We start from the raw sequence: 19,149 nt of genomic DNA, 5'->3' as shown, positions 1-19,149 counted from the left end.
CTCTCCACTCTTCCCTCACATTGTTGGATTTTGATTTTCAAATTAAATCCAAAATACACAAGACAAAAGTAAAAGGTAAAGGTAATTTTATTCATATAGCACATTTTCAGCAACAAGGCAATACAAAGTGCTTTACACAAAAGGAAATACAAACAAACCAAAGGAAACGGCAAAAGAAGAAAAATAATCTAATGTTGATCTATCCAAAGTACATAAACTAGATACTCCTATTCAGGGTTGGTAGATATGTAAGTATCCTCTGGACTTTCTAAGTATGCTCTAAATTTGTAAAAGTAATGAGTAGTCCTCAGTTTCTAAGTAATAACTAAATGTTCCTTTTCTGGAAGATTTTTTTTTTCTGGATTCTAAGTTTTTTAAAATTCATTTTCTGGGTTGCAATAATGGGAGTCTCTCTGCATAATAATCTAAAAATTAATCTAAGAAGTGTAATATTGGTCTAAAAAGTGAGTATTCTGCAGTTTCTAAAATATAAGCTAAAGTGTGACTAATAAACTAGAGTCTCTGGTTTCCAAGTTTGTTCCAATTCATTTTCTGGGTTAAAAGTGAGTACTCCACAGTTTCTAACAAAATGAAATAGAGGAAAAGACACATTAGGGCACATGGCAACATTCAGACAAAATAAAAATAAAGACATGAGTGAAGGCAGTGACTGAACAGAAATAAAAGCTTCATTTATAATTTGTGTCTAATGAATCCATATGATTTAATTATCATTGTGTAATTAAATGATCATATTCGCTCTACCTGTTTGTCAGTGGTGTCCAAACTTTTTGCCATAATGGCCAAAATCCTGAAGTTGAAACCACAAGGGGTCAGAGAAAATGTATATTTTATAGCTTTTTAGAACGAGACTTTGTCACTTTTTTCATTCTTATCTGCTCAGTAAACAAAAAATTACATATTTTATTTAAATCAACAAAGTAGTCACATTTTTGAAGAAAAGGCTCAGTAAATCATTGAGGCAAAAATAAAAAGGTTTTGTAAGATAAGACAAGCCCACAGTTTCTACATGATTTATTTTTCTTATTAGTGCTGCAAGATTTGCTTTTGAGTAATAACAGATCAATAACTGTGATTCAAGTTACTCAAAGATTAATATGAAAACACAAAAAAATAAATGATAGTATTATATTATTTTTTTGAAGATTATGTTATTTATCTATTAATAAAATGTTGCTTTAAAAGGTGAAAAAATGTCTGTCTGCCTCAACCTTGCAGGTCAGGGGTCCGCCCAAAGTCCTCCAGAGGGCCGCCAATGGCCCCCGGACCGTACTTTCGACACCCCTGTCGTATGTGACGCTGTACGGGTTTCTCTGCACTGTCACTTTAAGCCATCATTTCGGTTCCTCAGTGGTCTAGGTAGAGAGTTCATAAAGAAGATAACGGGCCAGTAATACGTCACGCCCTTACGCTAGTTTTTTTTTTTTTTTTTGTCATAAACGCAGCTGAGCCATAAACGCAGACTGCCCTCCTTTCTTTGAACGCACCAGTTGATCTCCGCTGTGGAGCTGAGCGCCTCGTCAAAACCCAGCGTCGGACACGTTGAGCAGCGCCGCAGAAAGAGAAGGAGAAGAAACGACGCATGCCTTCATATACCGGGTTATACGTCAGTCTGATTTCTATTTTCACCGGAATAACTTGCCCTTGCCTCCGAGCGGTCGCGCTCCCTCATGAAGCGGCACAGGATCGTTATATAAGGCGGATAGCGGTCCGAGATGAGAGCGCGTCTCTGACAGCGTAGCGGCAACAATAGTCTAGCCGGGCTGCGTGCCCCCGTGTCTGCACTCGGTTTAAAGGCTAATTTATTCACCCGCTAACACCGGGGAAGCTGCTTCCTCCACTGCGTTGTCCGTTTGATTTATTGTAAGCTAGGCAGCTAACCTGCCGCAGATGAGCCGCGTGCGTAGCGGAATGATGAGCGGGATGAACCACCAAGCTGCTGCAGATGGGTCAGATTAACTCCAAGAAACCCTTCCTGTAATTTGGCGTGGTTATAATTTCTATTTAAATTTTAATCACCGCCTTCGGTTTGATCTGGCCCCGAAGATTTTTCCAATAAAAGAGCAAAGAATGGGCTCATGTCTTAATTTGGGAAACAAAAAATTAGGCGCCTAAAGAGGGGATAAGCTTATTAGATAAGCTTGCTCTGTGTGCTTTATTGAACCAACAAGCCTAGTGAGCGGTCAGTCTGGACTCCCTCTGCTCCTCTGCTGGAGGCATCTCTCCGGGTTTTTACCTTCTCTGTTGTCACAGCGATGGGCAGCGCTGGGCCGGTGGAAGTCGAGCCCATGCCGGGGTACTGGGAGCTCATCACCAGAGGCTCCAGCGCCATGCTGGGCGCATGGAGGGACTGTAGCCACTGCGGTCTGGAGTTCTCCAAACGAACCCTCCTGGATAACGCGTACATAACCTGGACCGAAATCGCCCTCTTTTTATTTTGCGCCTTTTTGTGGACGATAATCAGGAAGAGACTGACAGAAAGTCTGTTTAAGGTAGGTGAAAACCTCCCTCACCCTAAATACACACACGCACACACACACACGCATACACACCGCTCCTTCCTCTAAGGCATATTGCTTCCAAGATGCCAAGAAAAACACGAGCGAGAGGAGGCAGTGTGCTTGTCAGACAGGTGGGACACATGTTCACACACACAGCCGGAAAGACGGAGCTTACCCTCTCCCCAGAGAGCTTAACCATAATGTCAGAAAATATTAACCTGACTCACACAGACGTTCGAAAAGCACAGCTGCTGCATTCACAGTCTGCTCTTACTCTCTGGTTTGGGTACTGTGAGTCATTCAAGATGGTCGGTTCAAGCTGGGCATGGAAGTGTGTGCCCACGTGTAGCTGCGATGCACATGCTCTGGTCATGCATGTGTGAGAAAAATGTCTCACACTTGTTATTGTGGGGCCACCCACGGCAGGAAACGCTGGTCATATTTACTCCTGTGCTGCACAAATGTGAATCATATTGAAGTTGTAAGGCCTTATGTGCGCCGTGCAATAACGTTCACACTTAATTTCCCCATTTTGTCATGTTGCAACAGATGCTATAATGAGTCTTCTGAGATGAATTTGGGTCTGGACTTGACTGGCCCAGTTGAGGGCAAGAACAGTTTGTTTGATTCAAGTTATTCATAATATTTTAGACGTGTCCTTTTCACACCTGATTCACCTGACTGCATTATGTATTGATAGCAAGTGTTCATGGTATCAAGAATGTTAATTATCCATTCGTATGCATCAGGTGTGTGACAGCGGGGGAACACCTAAAAGTGGGTCCTGATGATCTAAAACACTTCGACTTTAGCTTTGACTGTTTGTTCAGGGTGCTGATTCTGCTAATCGTTTTTAACCATGGGTCTTTGTGTTTTGTAATAATTTTCTAGCTTTTGTTTATTTTGGGTTTGTTTTAATTTTGCAAATGACTGCTTATGGTGTTTTGTTAATAGTTCCCTCTTGCTTTGAGACTCTTTTGTGTTGGTTTACAGTTTTTGATTTAGTAGATCTATGCGGGTCCTGTTCAGATCCCTTGTCTTCCATTTTTTCCTGTTTTGACCCAGATTGTCACCTCTCAGCTGCACCGCATTCTGTTGATTGTACTCTCCTGGTTCTTGCGTCTCTGATTACCTTACCATCTACATCGTCTCCTCCATTCCCTGCCAGATCTTTGCGATGTCAGCGAAACAATGGCAGCAATGTCCACTGTTCTTCCTGATGTTGTGCTCCTGTTGTGGTTTTGCCAATTTGGAACTTCTTTGACGTTTCTCATTACCTTTAATTTTCAGTATGCTCCTGCCTATGTACTGTCTGTATTCAGGTGCTACATCTACACCTCAAAACATCACAGCTGGAAGACGATCCTCCACTCTAGTGTCAAATTTTTTGCAGCCTCTAATCGATTATTTAAGGAATGCTCTGTATTTAACTCCATCCATCTTAACCATCTTTCTTTCCCTGAATCTGCAACAAGATTGTCCCCACAGCACAATGCTGCCACCACCATAGTTCACTGTGTTCAGGGAAACGTGCTGTGTTAGGTTCCACAATATTTCGAATGCTCGCCCAAAAATCTAATCTTAGTCCACATTTGCAGTCCAAATTACTATTTGTGCACTCAATGGCAGCAGACAGTTTCTTCCACCTGAGGTTTGGTTTTCTGCCACTACTTATTAGGTTAGTTCTGAAAGCATTTGGTTGTGTAGGATTTTATTTAGGATTAACAAAGTATTTCCTTAATGTTACGAGATTGGTGATCGGCCGATCTTGTCCCCCAGTCTTATCTGCCTCAGCAAAAGGACTAAAAATCACCTTTTGTCCTCTTCTGCTTTCCAGTGAGAGAGGTTTGACTGATAGACCGGCCCACCAGGTCATGTCTGCACATTTGCAGTTAACAAAAGTCATCCCACTTTTGCCAACTCACCGACTTTCTTGCTATATTTGGCAACATTTCAGACAAAAAAATTACTATCAGCCAAAATCTGAATCGGCAGGTCAGGCTTTTTAAAGATCGGCGATCGGCCAGGAAACTGCAATCAGTGCAGCTCCACTAGACTAGCTCCACTTTTTAGGTTTTACTCTTAAAATAATGAAAACACAGAGTGTTGAGCTATTACATAAAATTTCAAAGTACATTGAAAGAAAATCTTGAAAAAACTCCAAGAAGTATAAATATGATTGCAAATCACAACACTTTTACTATTTCTTCTGTCATGCACTTTTACAACCAGTCAGTAATAGTCTCAGTAAATATTTAGTCTCAGTAAATATTAAAAAAATGTATTATTTTATGTCAAAGGATACAGTAATCATCATCATGAAGATAAGTGATAAGAACTCTTTTATCTTACTCTCTTTGCATTTTGGTCACCTGAAAGCATGCTGAGGTCAGATAGTTTAAAATGTCAGAAACAGAGACCTATATTTAGTTTTGAATTGGTACAGCACTTTTTGTGGTCATTTGTTTTAGGTAAATCTGCTGATTTTTAGCAGTCACCAGAAAATTATCTACCTCAGCAATCAAAGTATCCCTTTCATGCTATAAAAAGATCAAACAGCGTCTTTAGAGAAATCACACGGCACTGGTGGAAAACTATGGCGTGCTTGGAGATGTGCGCTTACAGAGCTGCAACAACTCTAAAAGCAACAATCTCACCCCATTTTGTCTAGCAGACACTCAGGCTGTCCTGACAGAACTGGACCTCTGCCCAGATCTTCTATATTCTGCTACTCACCCATCCAAGGCCCCGGGACCATTCCTCCTCCTTCTGCTGTTAGTTTATGCTAAGCAAGGTTCCTCTCTGCACAGAAATCCTGGATGTGGCACCTTATTCTGAGATACAGATGGTAGAGAGCATCAGGCAGGATCTCTTAGGGCAAATCCAGACTGAAAAAACTCTGAATGAGGCCTGCTTTATCTTTTGCAGTATGTAATCATGTCTTACCAGCAACCTTATGATATTATCAGACTGATTGGTAATTAGTTCCTAAACTCCCTGTTATTGAGTTCATGTCAAATCCAACTGGAATGTTAGGGATGAGGCGGGTGGTTTCAGAGTAGGTCAGCCATGCAGAGCTAATTCAGTTACAGTATTATTGTTATACATTATAAAACCAAAGTGAGTTGTCAGGGAAACAGAAGTAGATTGTTTGTGTTCTTATTTCTTCCGAACACATCCCACCAGCCTGAAACAAAACCAGATTGTTTCTCATTAAGCAGACTGACAAATAAACATGTGTTTAATAGCTGCCTTGTAAAGATTGATGGTGTAGTTTTTACTGTATTGACATGTGCCGTTGCTATGGTTTCTTAAATTGAATAAAAGCGAGTACGCTTAATTACACCATTGATAATTATGTATGCACATCGTTAGAGCTCATAAGAACATATAATTGCTGACTGATAACTTGGACATTAGTTGGCAGAGTTATTTCAATGTTTTAAGACATAAAAACTTCATCTGCAAACATTTATTAGTTGATTAACAGAAAATTCTGTTAGACTTTTTGTCAAAACCGAACCCTTTTGCACTGGTATGAACTGAATTTTAAAGAATAGGGGACATTGTTAAAATATCAACTGTAATTACAGAGCACTCCACATTTATTGCCACACTAAGTTGATGACCGTTTGTGGAAACGTTTCATTAGTAATAGATGACTTCCAGTGTTCGTTCCTGCAGTAAATTTATGATGTGACTCAGATTTAAATTTATCTTAGTCATTCTTCAAAATGGGAAAATTAAAGGAACCTGCTAAGTAAAGCAAATGTTTGTTGGGGTCAGAAACTTATTACTCCTTCATCAAGGACGATTTGTAGACAATTAATCAGTTTAATAAAATCTTTTTTACATTTTAAAGCAATTATGCTGAGTTAAAAAAAATACAGTTTGATTGCAACTCGTTAAAATGGGAAAGACAAGAGAGCATGCCATTCAACTGAGGAAGATTTATGTTAGCAAGAAAACTTGCTTCTATCTAATCTATTTACACTTTAACAAAATGGCAAACAGAAAAACACAACATTTAATTAACCTTAATAAGTCAGACATGACAACAAGAAAATAGCTTGAAGTCAAACCAATAAATAAAAAGTTTTAGTATTAGCACAACGCTCAGGAGGAGGACGTCAGATGTCACGGTCGGACAGCGGGGAAGCTGGGGGTTGTCCCATCAGACTGTCATTTCCACAAGAAAAACCTAGTAAGGGTCAGTGCGTCCCTGCTGGACTGCGCACAAAGTAAAAAGCTTGCCTGATCCAATTGACTCTATCTCTTCATACTGTGTTTAAACAGCTGTAATTGTAAGCAGCGTGAGTCTATCCTACAACAACAACGTTTTTTTTACACGTTGTGAGTAACTTTAGAGGGCCAATTCATAAAGACCAATTCATCAGATAAAAGTATTCATAAAGTCAGCTATAATGTCATAATTTTAGAGGTTGTTGCCCCACAGAGTCTGTCCGCCAAGCGGCAATAAAAACTCTGAGTTTGGTTTGATGAGTTGACTAACTTAAGATGCACATCATGTACTGTAATCATTACTCTCCCCTGCTCAGGAAGTGCTTCAGTTTTTTTTTTTTCTGCGGGTTACCGACTTTCCTTGATTTTTCTCTCAGTCAGGAGTCGGACAAAACAGATGTTTTGTCAGAGCAAAACATCTTGACTTGTTTGAAATGGAAGTAGACATTTAAAACTAAAACATTGGGCTTTTATGATGGATGATTTTAAGATAACTCAGCTTCGACCCAAACATGGATGGTGTGCGATAATTCATCCAAATAGGAACTTCCATATGTTCTTCCATAGTCTGCTGGGGGGCAGCTTGTTGGGGGCTGTTATCGCTCTGTTGCCCACAAAGGTGTTTCACATTTGCTTTGATGCGTGGCTGCATGAGACACAGCAACAGACATCCAGGTTAAATTAACTTCTTTTACAAGCCACTGTTATGTAAGAAAACCGTGCATCCTCACCATGCTCTTCCTCGTCAGCTGGCAGCATTGTAACACTGGCAGTTTAAAGAAAAATAAATACATGTGGCTTTTAAGATTAGAGCTGAAAAGCTCTTCTGAGGAACAAGCATGTAAATGTTACACTTAGAGTTCCCAGCTGCGACTCCTTCCTCATTTTCTTTTGAACTCTGCACAATTTTGAGAAAGCGCACGCAGCTTTTGATGTGTTCAGTTTTGCTTGCATGATGCGACCGATGGTTAACATTTGCATCTGTGTGTACAGCCTGAGGGCGCAGGATGGTTTCAGATGCACAAAATGCTCATCGTATCGGCATGCTCTTTCTCGTTCTAGAGAGTGTAGATACAGTTTGTAAGAAGCCGCGCGTTGCTTCAACAGGAAGTATAAGCGTTCATTAAAAAAAAAAGAAAATTAGAGAAGAAAATAGAGTTCAGAGAAGACGAGGGGGATAATCTGGGGGATTAAATTAACAAATAAAGAGGAGTTAGAAAGAGGAAGGAAGAGTAGAAGTGAACTTGTAGGACCTCGCTTGCTGACTCAGCTCCAGCAGCCAATCATTAACACAGTTGCATATTCACCCACACACATCCATATGCCGCTTGAAAGGACATATGCTCTTTGACGTCTGCTCACTTTCTAAATGTTTGCGTCCTGCATCACTCTGCCTGTGCTTTGTGTGCTCTGCAGTCAAGCTCTGTCAGTGGCAGCAGTTTGTGACCGTTCTCATAAGTGCCTCTCAGAGAGGTAATTTTGCAGCTTCAGCTTTGTCGCAGAGCTTATCCTGCTGCACCGAGCTGGACGGCGAACAGGGCCGGCTCTCTGTTGTTCCCCTAGTTGGGAAAGCATGCCCTGGTTCCCTGGCGCTCCCAACCACAAATCCCAGATCACTTTCCATTAAGTTGTTGCACATTAGAGCCACAGGCAGAAACCTGATTCTGGGGTTTGCGGTTAGCAGGGAGTGATATCCATTTTTCCAAAAGTGCCCACGCAGATAAAGCTCGCTTGTAGTTTTGACACTGATTGCAAGCAATAGTGAGTTTTTATTACATTAGTTTGTTGTCAGCTCTCTTCTTCTGTGGCCCAGCTATCTAATTCCTCGCTGCATCGTATGCATTACGAGCAGCACTTAGGCCGTCACCTGACATGCAATATATTTCCACCTTGGCTTTCGATTTGTAGTTTATACACAGAACTTATGGCTTCACTAAACTGTCCTGCACTCCACAGGCCTGCTGAAGTTAATGTAGCTTGTCACCGTAATAAATGATCTGGAGCAATCCTAGATATTGATCAACCTCAGTGTCAAAACCACCGACAGGTGAGCTGAGCTTCCATCTATATGCTATGTTGACACACATCAGTCACCTGGAAATTACCGCAGACTGAAGAAGTGAATGCATGTGAAGAGGAAAAATACACAGCGCACTAAAGAGAATTTTTCTCCTTACAAAGTTCCTTCATTGTGCTTTTCTAGTCACATATAAAGCATCAAAGATAACAAGGAGTTTTTATTCATTTAGGCGAAAAAGCAGAGTCCGAGTTGACATGGATTTTTGTGAAAATCCCTACGCCAGGGTTCTGCAGCCTGCAGCTCCAGATTACAAGTGGAAGATGATGAAAAATCAACTACTGCATTTAAATATAGATATGTTAACAATGGCCTTCAGATTTTGCATTTGCTAAAACAAGCTATTTTTCTTGTTAGGTTACAAATTAGTTGTTTCATATCAACACCGAGTGGAATATTTGCTGAGATCTTATATCTGTATTCATTTTAAAACCTAAAGGTAGAAATAAAATGTTGAATTGTTAATAATTGCAACAAATTTAATCTAGTGTTGAATTACCAAAAGTGAGAAGTTTTCCAAAAAAAGCTTTGCAACTCTGAATGAGGTTTTTCAGCTGCACTGAGGGTAAAAATAGCTCATTGGTCTGTAAATGTTGCAGACTAATAACTGGTTGTTTCACCCTTAACAACAACACACACTATTAAGGATTTCCCGATACCGGGAAACGAGTGTTTTACATCGCTGTGAAGGAAATTTGACCCACTCATCTTTTTAAGAATCATTTGAATTCATCCACATCGAAGAGTTTTGAAGGATGAATGACCCCTTCAGGGTAAAACTACAACATGTAAATGACCTTTCCCACTTTTTTATCTTTTTTCTACACTGAAAAGATGATGACCTACTGAAGGCTGCTGATAAACGGACCTTTTTGTTCAAGTTTATAAAGCCAGTTTTCAGAGTGTTGTTTTTTCAGCTTTGTTTCATAATTGAAAGCCCACTCCGCTCCCACTCACCTCCTACCTGCTGATAAACACCGACCCCAGCCACATGTGAACTCAGCAGAGCTGAAGTGGCTTAAATGAATAAACAGACTTTCTAAATATGGCTGTCGTTTTTTCCTTTCTCGGTTTGAAAGGACTGTTATGAATAGTTTTTCAGTAAGATGTGAAGTTGAACTCTTAACTTGTCACCCAGGTTTATATAATACATTGTTTGTTGCTTCACTGTGGGAATTGAAAAAATGACATCCATAAAAGCAGCCATTTTGAGTCTGGACGAACTCACGTAGGAACTTTGATGAGAACTTTGTTAATTTGGCATCACTGATGACCTTATTCCTCTGCCGCAGATTGACCGCAGCCTGGCGCTTTGTTCACAGATTTTAATGTGATGTTCTTGGTTAATAATTTAACAGGGAGTAGTTCTGCATTCCTTAAATCATAGTTGCAGCTGGGATGTTTATTCATTGCAACGCATGGGGATGAATCAGCTCTGTTTGCAGACAGTCAGACTTTCCTCTGGTCAGCAGGCATCCGACATGAAGCTCGGAGTCTGTGGTCTCCCTCCCAGTCTCTTTTCTTCTCTGCTGTTCCCTCTCGCTCCTCTGTTTGTTTCTCTCTCTCTCTCCACCCTCAGCGGACAGCCTTTGACTGGGCCAGAACGCACTGTAACTGTGAGCGCCTTGCTTGGTGGATGAATCTCCTCCATCAAGGACACTTTTTATCATCAAGTGAGAACTGAGTGGTCAGAGAGGATGCTGAAGTTCACTCTCTTTCTGTAAGGGAGGGCCATGGCCCTTACAGAAACTGTGCACATCATGTTTTATGGCTTGCTTGCCATAATTGTGTGGATCTTTGTTCTTGCACTGTAGTTATGGGTAGGATCTAAAAAGCCTTTTATTCCCTGGAAGAAATTAGATGAGTTTCCCCATCACAGATGGGCTTTCTCTTTCTCTGTGGAAGAAATTGCAACACTTGCATGGAATCCCTCTCATGCAGAGTGCAGTGTCTGGACAGCCTGCTTTCATCTCTGTCCTTTTCTGAGTATACAACTCATCACACCTCCCCTCCCTCCTTGCTCATGCGTCTTGTCCTCCCCTGTCTGTCCCCATCCTCTGTGCGGTTTGGGGTTTGCGTAACCGCAAAGCTTAGTGCAAGTGGTTGAGAATGAGACCTTTTGAGTAACTCCTTCACTCTTTCGTCTGGCAGATATTACAGAGTCTTCAAACTAGTTAGAAAACCTTTGAAAAGTTTATTTGAAGTTAAGGTCAAAAGAACGAAGTTCAAAACAAAACCTGTAGTGTTTCCAGCTACATTTAAGCTGAAAATGATTCATGCTGCTGCAAGATTTAGATGTAAGTTTGCTTTTTTCAATCATAATTCAGTTTGTAAAAGACCCAACTGCAGAGATAAATTAACTTAGAAATTCTCACAAGGAGGCCAGGGCATATGACACTGGACTTACATCATTACTAAAACCTAAACAGGCGGCTTTATGAATTATTTAAGATTTGAAACCAATGTGTTTTATTTAGTGGTAGGGATGGGCTATAATTCTAGTTTATCGATTAATTAAATGTTCTGTTTTTGAAGATTTAACTTATGGAAAATCTGAATTTTTTTGTCACTAATGCACACCTCTGGTTTCCATATTTCAAGTGATGCTAACCAAGAACTACAATCTTTTTTAACAAACGTCTAATAGCTTCTTTCTTTTCCGACTTTCAATTTCAGGTCAACTCACAGAAGAAATGATTGAAATAAAGATAATTTTTTAAAGATATCTTATGTCATTTGTAAGTTTTTTAGTCGATTAAAATAATAAATAGGATTTGGTGTAAAACAAAATCTGAGATTTCTGAGATTTTATTTTTATTCCATAGTGCCAGAACGTGGATTGAATTAAAAAATAAAAATTGAAAAATAATATAAATTTCTTTCTACTTCACAGTTATGCGCTACTTTGTGTTAGTCTTTCACACAAAACCCCCACAAAATAAACGGAAAGTTTTGGCTCAAATGTGGCAGCATGTGAAAAATGTCAAGTGGTGTAAACAACAGTACACACACCTGCTCTCCTGAACCATAAAATACACACTTTGAAACCTCAACACACACCGGTGATGTATGCTGGGTTCAGGAGATAATTAGTTGGTCCTGATGTTTTTTTTCTCATCAGTTTAAATCAACCTGGCTCTCACAGTTACGCTCACCCACTCTAGTGTCAGTCCTCGTTCTCGCCGTGTTGCCATAAGTGTGGCTACTGTATTATGAATGACAGCCATATGTCTTCCAGCTGTCAGCTTGAACCGTGAGCCAAGTAGGTCTGTGTGCAAATTCAGAACCGCCTGACGCACACATGCAACATGACACATCCAGTTTGCATAAAATCCTTGCATTTTAAGGTGCCGACATGGTTTTCAGGTTAATCTAAGGTTGAAGGCGGTGATGTCGCGTTCTCTGCAGAGCTGCAAATAAACTTGTCCTGAAAAAGAAGCTTGATCCGCCTGATTGACTTCAGCTGCATTATCGCTTCGATCAGTTTTGGTTTGTGACCTGACATCGACACAAACACAGTTAACTGAAACCATTAGACAAATAAATGCCACATGAGCAAATTTAAATCATTTCTAATTTGCTAAATAAGAAAAAAATCAGGCCTTTTGGGACATATTTGCTTTAGTTTGTTTGTGCTGCTGTGGAAATCATAACTATTGTCAGCTTAATAAAGAAAGGATGCTTTTTTTTTAATAGCTTTTATTGATTATAGTTTTTCTAAACCTGACTGTATAACAGCTTCCAAATAGTTTTCTTTTCACAGATTTCACCACATGATAACACAGGGAGTTTATTAGAAGAAAGCACGAGTGTGCAGCTGTAGACAGCAGCGGTGACAAAGTGAAAGCAGCTCTTCTAAAATATAACAGAGTGCAGACGTTTTTGTTTTATCACCTAAATCATAGGAAATTGTAGGAGAAAACCTGTCACTGAACTCATTACTTCACATCTCCATTATTTAGAGACGAGAGCGAGACAGGCTTTCACATTCCTGCTTCCTAAAAAGGCTGATGGTGTTGAAGGGAACACCATTTCGCCATGTTTAAGAGCAAGTTTCCTCTTAAGACGCACAGTCACACACACACACACACGAGAAATCACACAAAAAAAATGTAAACAAACGTGAAAAAATGCCTCTTTTGACTGACATATTTGATTTTCATCATGATTGCTTGCCTATCAAACCTCTGCACATGAATTTGATGGCAGAATAATCTTATCATTCTGAAAGACTCATCTTTTCTGATTATTGCCTGTTTTTTTTATATGCAACGGCTGAAGTTAGTGATGGTTTGAAAAATAGAATGTGGTTTTATTGAAATTGATCAATGAAATACATTTAATTTTTGATGCTTACACATCAAGACATTTTGTTTTCATTAGCTTTTCATACATCACGCTAATGCTATCGATGTAATTCAGTAGTGTTATTTAAAGGTCTTGCAAAATGAGGTTTCTTTGAACAGGATATTGCAAATTTGTGATATTACATCAGACGAATAAACTTTACAAATAATTTGTCCCCAACGTTGACTTAATATTGTGGATTTTCTTGCTGCTTAGCCTGTGTGCAGTTGCTCTGATGCTCTTGGGGTTAATTTGATAAACAAGCGAGGCGATAATGTCTCCTCAGGGATTCGCTGATGTACTGGAACTCCCCCAAGCAGGTGTATTGTTTTGTTTTGACAAATTGTCATGTGTGAAGTGTGAAGCATTAGAGGGCCTTATTAGAATCTTAGGACCACAGTTATGGATCAGGAACTGAAACTGCTGGTCTAAATCTTATGTAAAAAGGAAAAAATTGCTGAACCAGTGACTTCAAACAAATTCAGAAATGCAGTCACTTCATGTTGTTATACTGGGAACCTGACGGGGAGTTAATATTCATTTTTCACTCTGCAGAGACAGACAAAAGCGTTTCCTGTACTGGAGCTCGAGTCCCGACAGCGTCACCTGTCAGTCAGATTTGCTGCTCCTGCACACATGTGCATGTAGTGGTGAATCATCAGCACTCACTCAGACCAGTTCTAATTTAGTGCCTCATCTAATCACTGGCTTTTAATCAAATTAAGTCCAAATGTTCAGCTGCTGGTGTGAACTATATGGGGGGGGACTAAGTTTTCCATCTGCCAGCCACAATCTATTCCCTTCTTATTGGAATGTCAAAGATCATCACATGCTGCTGCATCCTGTTTGTCCTCAGATGTAACTGATTTGTTCTTCAGCAGTATCCTCCTTAATTATTGGCTCACACAATTAAAAGCCTTAAAATAAGTTATTGCAGTAGAAAATCTCACGCTGAACGTTTTTTTTTTTTAAATTACATTATTCACTGGGGCTAAAAATCCCACATTATCACATAAAAATATTTAGAGAAATCAGTTGTTGGACAATAAGTGACAACTCCTGACAATTTCTATAAAATACGGTATGTAGATAATCTATTTTTTATCTATATGTACCTTATTTCAGCTTGACCAATGATCTTACATGCTTTTAATTAGTAATCCACAACTTCCTTTTTCCATGATGCAAATACGTTGTGACTAAAAGATCTACTTCTTTTCAGAACAGGAAAAAGTAGAGAACATGTCTTTCATGTAAGACTTATCTTTTTATCTAAAATAATAACACACCTAACACAAATTATTTTTAAGCCTTTGGTACAAAGTTGTCAAATGCTGATAATGGAGATGGACAGTGGACATTGATAAGGACATTTTGGTCACTTTTCTTCAACCGGTTGTTGGTCTGTAGCATCTATGATGTGGGATTACTAAAAAAAAATCCCACATCATAATTACATCATCTGCCAAACTTTACACTTGACTGAACACAATCAGGCTCAAAATGTGGCGGTCTGCTGCTCTGACTTCAGAACTGATTTCACTTGAATTTACTCAGATCCCAAGGGCTATTGATGGCTTCAGAAATGTTTGTAGAATCGGTCTAAATGCTTATTTTTATACTGCTCTCCAAATGAAGGTGAATGACGCATCTTAATTTCATATTTTGGTGGGGCATCTCAATACTTCTGGCAATGTAATTTATGTCAAATTTAGTTCTTCAAGCTAAAAATGGCAGAACCAAAGCAGAAAAGATGCCAAGTGTGCTTCAAAGCATTCGTCTTCTCTGTTTCTGTGTGAACATATCTGCAAACTTTCCTCTTGGTGGGATAAATTATTGATCGAGTCGCTGTTTGTCCTCCGTATCACTCACATTTCTTTTTCAGTCTGCGTGGAGGGCTGATTCATCTGAGACCCCTTAAGGAACTTATCCCTCATTTCTTGTTTTATTTACAGACATACAAATAAACAGCTGACTCATTTCCCAGCATGCAATCCACCAAGTATGTAGGCAGGAAGGGGAAATGAGGTCAGTCAAAGCTGGCGTGATTCAACATTCGTGAGCTGGAAGTGTTTTTTGTTTTCAGTGGGTCAGCAAAGACGTGGCGAGACATGCAGCGGAGAAAACCCCTCTGGGGGAAATGGTCTTAAGGTGGCACGCTGTGTAATCTGAGGGTTTGTTCCACAGCTATAAAACAAAGCAGCTTCCCTCCCACAACCAGGCTGCTTTTACTGTTGCTGTTTCTCGTTAGAAACCTTTCCTGTTCCTTCTAATTAAAGCAAAAATAAGCCGGGCGCAGATAGATGGCTTGACGACAGCTGATCCGCACCAACTCCTTGGTGGAAACGGATTGAAGATAAATGTTGGGAACAGCACACAAAACCACTGACAAAACATAAAAACAATAACATTCGGAAAAGCTGAAAAAATTAAAGAAGAATCACGACAAAAGACGAGAAAGCCCAACAATATAAAAACAACATGACTTAGTGGGAAATGTGAACAAGAAGGCACCTTGCAATTGATTGGTTGTATGATAGAGAAAAAAGTAAAGTAAACTTGACACGGTGAAACAATGAGAGAAATATAAAGCACAGAAGAAAAGCAAAGTCCAATGTTCCATTTTTTACAAACAACTTCAAGCAGAAATGCAAAAGCTAAAACCCTCAATCTTTATCCCCAGTGGCAGCTGTCCGCTCTCCACCTTGTTAAGCACAAGACAGGAGGGCGAGTGACATCATTCTCTTTTTATAGAGGCCGATAATCCACACTGTAAAGTAAAAAACAAGTGTATTAAAGCGGATTACCGGGTGGCTGATAATATTTGAAGACAAAAAGTGGATTTGAAGCGTCAAGACGTTCTAGAAGGCACTTCAGATTGGATTGTTATAATTGTTAATCACAGATGAATGGGTTATTTTTACCCACACATGTATATATAGTTTAAAACTGGTCATCTGTTGGATTAGCCCTGGCAAATCCTATTTACCCTAAAACCAGAGGGCATCTGTGACAGGTTTGGCTTTAAAGGTACTCCGAGATACCCGGAGTGACTGGTAGTTCGATCTTTTTCAGGCGGCCAGAAAGAGATCGAAGCTAGAACGAGCCAAAATAAATGAAAGAAAGCGAATGAGAGCAGGCCTGATTTAACAGATCCACACATGAGCCAGCATCCTGACTCACTGACCCAATTTATCTTCTTATGCAACTGGCCAACATGGCAGAGTCCAGTCACCTCTCTTCCTCTTTCGTCGCCTGCTTCTGGGAAGTGAACGTGGAGATCTCCTAGAAAAGACTAGCAGTCGGGTCAGAAGGAGGGTGAATAAGGAGAAAAGAAACGACTGGAATGAGAGGAAGATGATGTTTTTACTCAGACTGATGTCTCACATAGGGCAGCAACTAATGATTATTTTAGTAATTGATTAATCTATTGGTTATTCTGTCGATTAATCGGATAGCGAATTGGAACATTCTGCAGATTTTTTTTTTTCAAACCATTTAAGTCTCCCTTACACAATATTAGAAATACATTAAAAGATGCAAATTAACAAACTATTAAATTCCTATGTAAACATTTTAATATATATATATTGTGCCTCAAATCTAATAAGCTAGCAATAACATTTTAGCAAAAGCTTAATCATTTATAGGAAAGAATACATATGAAGCTGAAAATACTTCTAACATTAACATGTGAAAAGTTTAGCCCTTTCTGCTTGTCTTAACGTCAATACACGTAAGCCTGATCTGTTGATTGTTTTTGTATTTATCGATTAATAATCGGATAGCAAAAGATGCTTGATAGGATATTTGAGCCGGGTGAAGCTAAAACTTTGTCACTTGAGGAGTTCTGGGTAGAACATAAGATTTTTATTTTTTTTTTCAAAATGTTCGCTTGCTAAATTGATTCATTACCATCCATCCATCCATTTTCTTCCGCTTATCCGGGGTCGGGTCGCGGGGGCAGCAGCTTCAGAAGGGAGGCCCAGACTTCCCTCTCCCCAGCCACTTCTTCCAGCTCCTCCGGGGGAATCCCAAGGCGTTCCCAGGCCAGCCGAGAGACGTAATCCCTCCAGCGTGTCCTGGGTCTTCCCCGAGGCCTCCTCCCAGTGGGACGTGCCCGGAACACCTCACCAGGGAGGCGTCCAGGAGGTATCCTGACCAGATGCCCGAGCCTCAACTGGCTCCTCTCGACGTGGAGGAGCAGCGGCTCTACTCTGAGTCCCTCCCGGATGACCGAGCTTCTCACCCTATCTCTAAGGGAGAGCCCAGCCACCCTGCGGAGGAAACCCATTTCGGCCGCTTGTACCCGTGATCTCGTTCTTTCGGTCATGACCCAAAGCTCATGACCATAGATGAGGGTGGGAACGTAGATCGACCGGTAAATCGAGAGCTTCCCTTTTTGGCTCAGCTCTCTCTTCACCACGACGGACCGGTACAGCGCCCGCTTCACAGTAGACGCTGCCCCAATCCGCCTGTCGATCTCCCGCTCCCTTCTTCCCTCATTCGTGAACAAGATCCCCAGATACTTAAACTCCTCCACTTGAGGCAGGACGACCCCCCTGACCCGGAGAAGGCACTCTACCCTTTTCCGGCTCATTTTCCGATTCATTACGATTAATCATATTAATCGTCTCATGCAATCAGCTTCTGCGACTTCTTGATAAGTTGTCCACCTTTTTTTTTTTCTCCTTCCCCGATTTCCAGCTCAGAGTCTCGTTGGCAGGGAAGCAGAAAGGACAGTGAAATGAGAGCCAGCGATGCCTCAGGCGAGGGGACGAGTTGATCCAGAGTCTGTCTGTCAGGGAGGGAAGAGGAGCGAGGGCGATCTGTTGAAAGGCTGTGGGTCCAGTCTGAGTGTAGTTCAAGACCTTATCAGTCAACTGACAGATGATGGGGGATGACTGTCCTTGACCCACTATACCTCTACTTGGGTGGCTGACATAGAAAACTGATGGATTATGGACAATGAAATTGGAGGGTTGGCTTGATATAGAGAGAAACAAAACTTAACTTTTGGCCAACTGGTAAATAATCAATCTACATTTCAGACCAAGCTTTGGATCAGAACTCATGTTCTGATGTTTGGATCAGAACTTATGTTCTGATCCAAAGCTTGGATCAAAACAAGCAAAAATTCATGCTGAAAATGCTGCAGAAGCTTCACGTTTGATATAGGTATAGTACATTGGGTCAATTTCTAAGTTAACGCATAAACCTCTAATTTTTTTATGAGATTTTCACCTAACAGTAATTCAAGTCTTGTTGGTTGATGCATATCAAAAAACTTTGAGAGTTCTTGGTTTTGCTGCATTTTTCAGTACCTGACCCAGTTGTTGCAGACAAAATTGGCACATTTTTATCTGTGGTCGAGACATTTTTGCTTCTTTAATTTTCTAGCACCTTAACTAATATGCATAAAGTTGTCTGTAAATAGACCCTTGAACAGCAACGTCATGGTACATCGACAGAGGCTTTGTGAAAGTTGAAAGCTGCACCGAAGTATTTCTAGGTCGCTTTTCTCGAGGGGTTGCTTTTGAAAACATGACAAAAGTTTCTAACAAATACATTTAAAGCTATGGTAATGTGCAGAGGCAGATGGATAGACAGACTGAAGCTTTCTCTTAACTCCAATTTTTTAATAAGCACATTTAAAAGACCAACAATATAGACAAACCATCAGTTAAAGAAATAAACACTGTCTGTAAAAGCATCAAACCAAACAATCTGTAATGACATCACTAATTTCCATAAACCACTCCATGTATCTATTATTCAAAGCACACCTTGTGATCACAGCAGTGATGCTTTGTTGTGCCATTTGCTTGCCTTTGGACTGCACATACCCCGCTCTTTGTGTCTCCTCCTCACTGTGTCTGTCTGTGGTGTGCTGCTATTATGTTGGTAACAATTTTCTTTAACATTTTAAAACATGCTTTTGAAGACGCAGCCTCTTATAAC

The 19,149-nt window shown here is 40.2% G+C and overlaps 2 protein-coding genes across 2 annotated transcripts in view; one reads left to right on the top strand and one right to left on the bottom strand.

The window, feature by feature from the left end:
• The window catches only part of tnfaip8l1 (tumor necrosis factor, alpha-induced protein 8-like 1), a 39,988-nt gene extending 34,297 nt beyond the window's left edge, over nt 1–5,691 (bottom strand). The window contains exons 1-2 of the mRNA XM_008407941.3: nt 5,469–5,691; nt 5,259–5,356 (exon numbers count right to left, since the gene is read on the bottom strand). The gene's annotated coding sequence lies outside the window, so the exon portion shown is untranslated. The remainder of the gene's footprint in view (nt 1–5,258; nt 5,357–5,468) is intronic.
• Nucleotides 1,397–19,149, top strand: part of cers1 (ceramide synthase 1) — a 32,764-nt gene continuing 15,011 nt past the window's right edge. The window contains exon 1 of the mRNA XM_008407943.3: nt 1,397–2,513. Within this exon, the coding sequence (XP_008406165.1) occupies nt 2,277–2,513 (237 nt within the window). The 5' untranslated portion in view covers nt 1,397–2,276. The remainder of the gene's footprint in view (nt 2,514–19,149) is intronic.

Source organism: Poecilia reticulata, chromosome 4 (assembly GCF_904066995.2).
Source record: "Poecilia reticulata chromosome 4, P_reticulata-male-v2, whole genome shotgun sequence".
NCBI lineage: Eukaryota > Metazoa > Chordata > Actinopteri > Cyprinodontiformes > Poeciliidae > Poecilia > Poecilia reticulata.
This window is presented reverse-complemented; position numbering and strand designations above follow the sequence as displayed.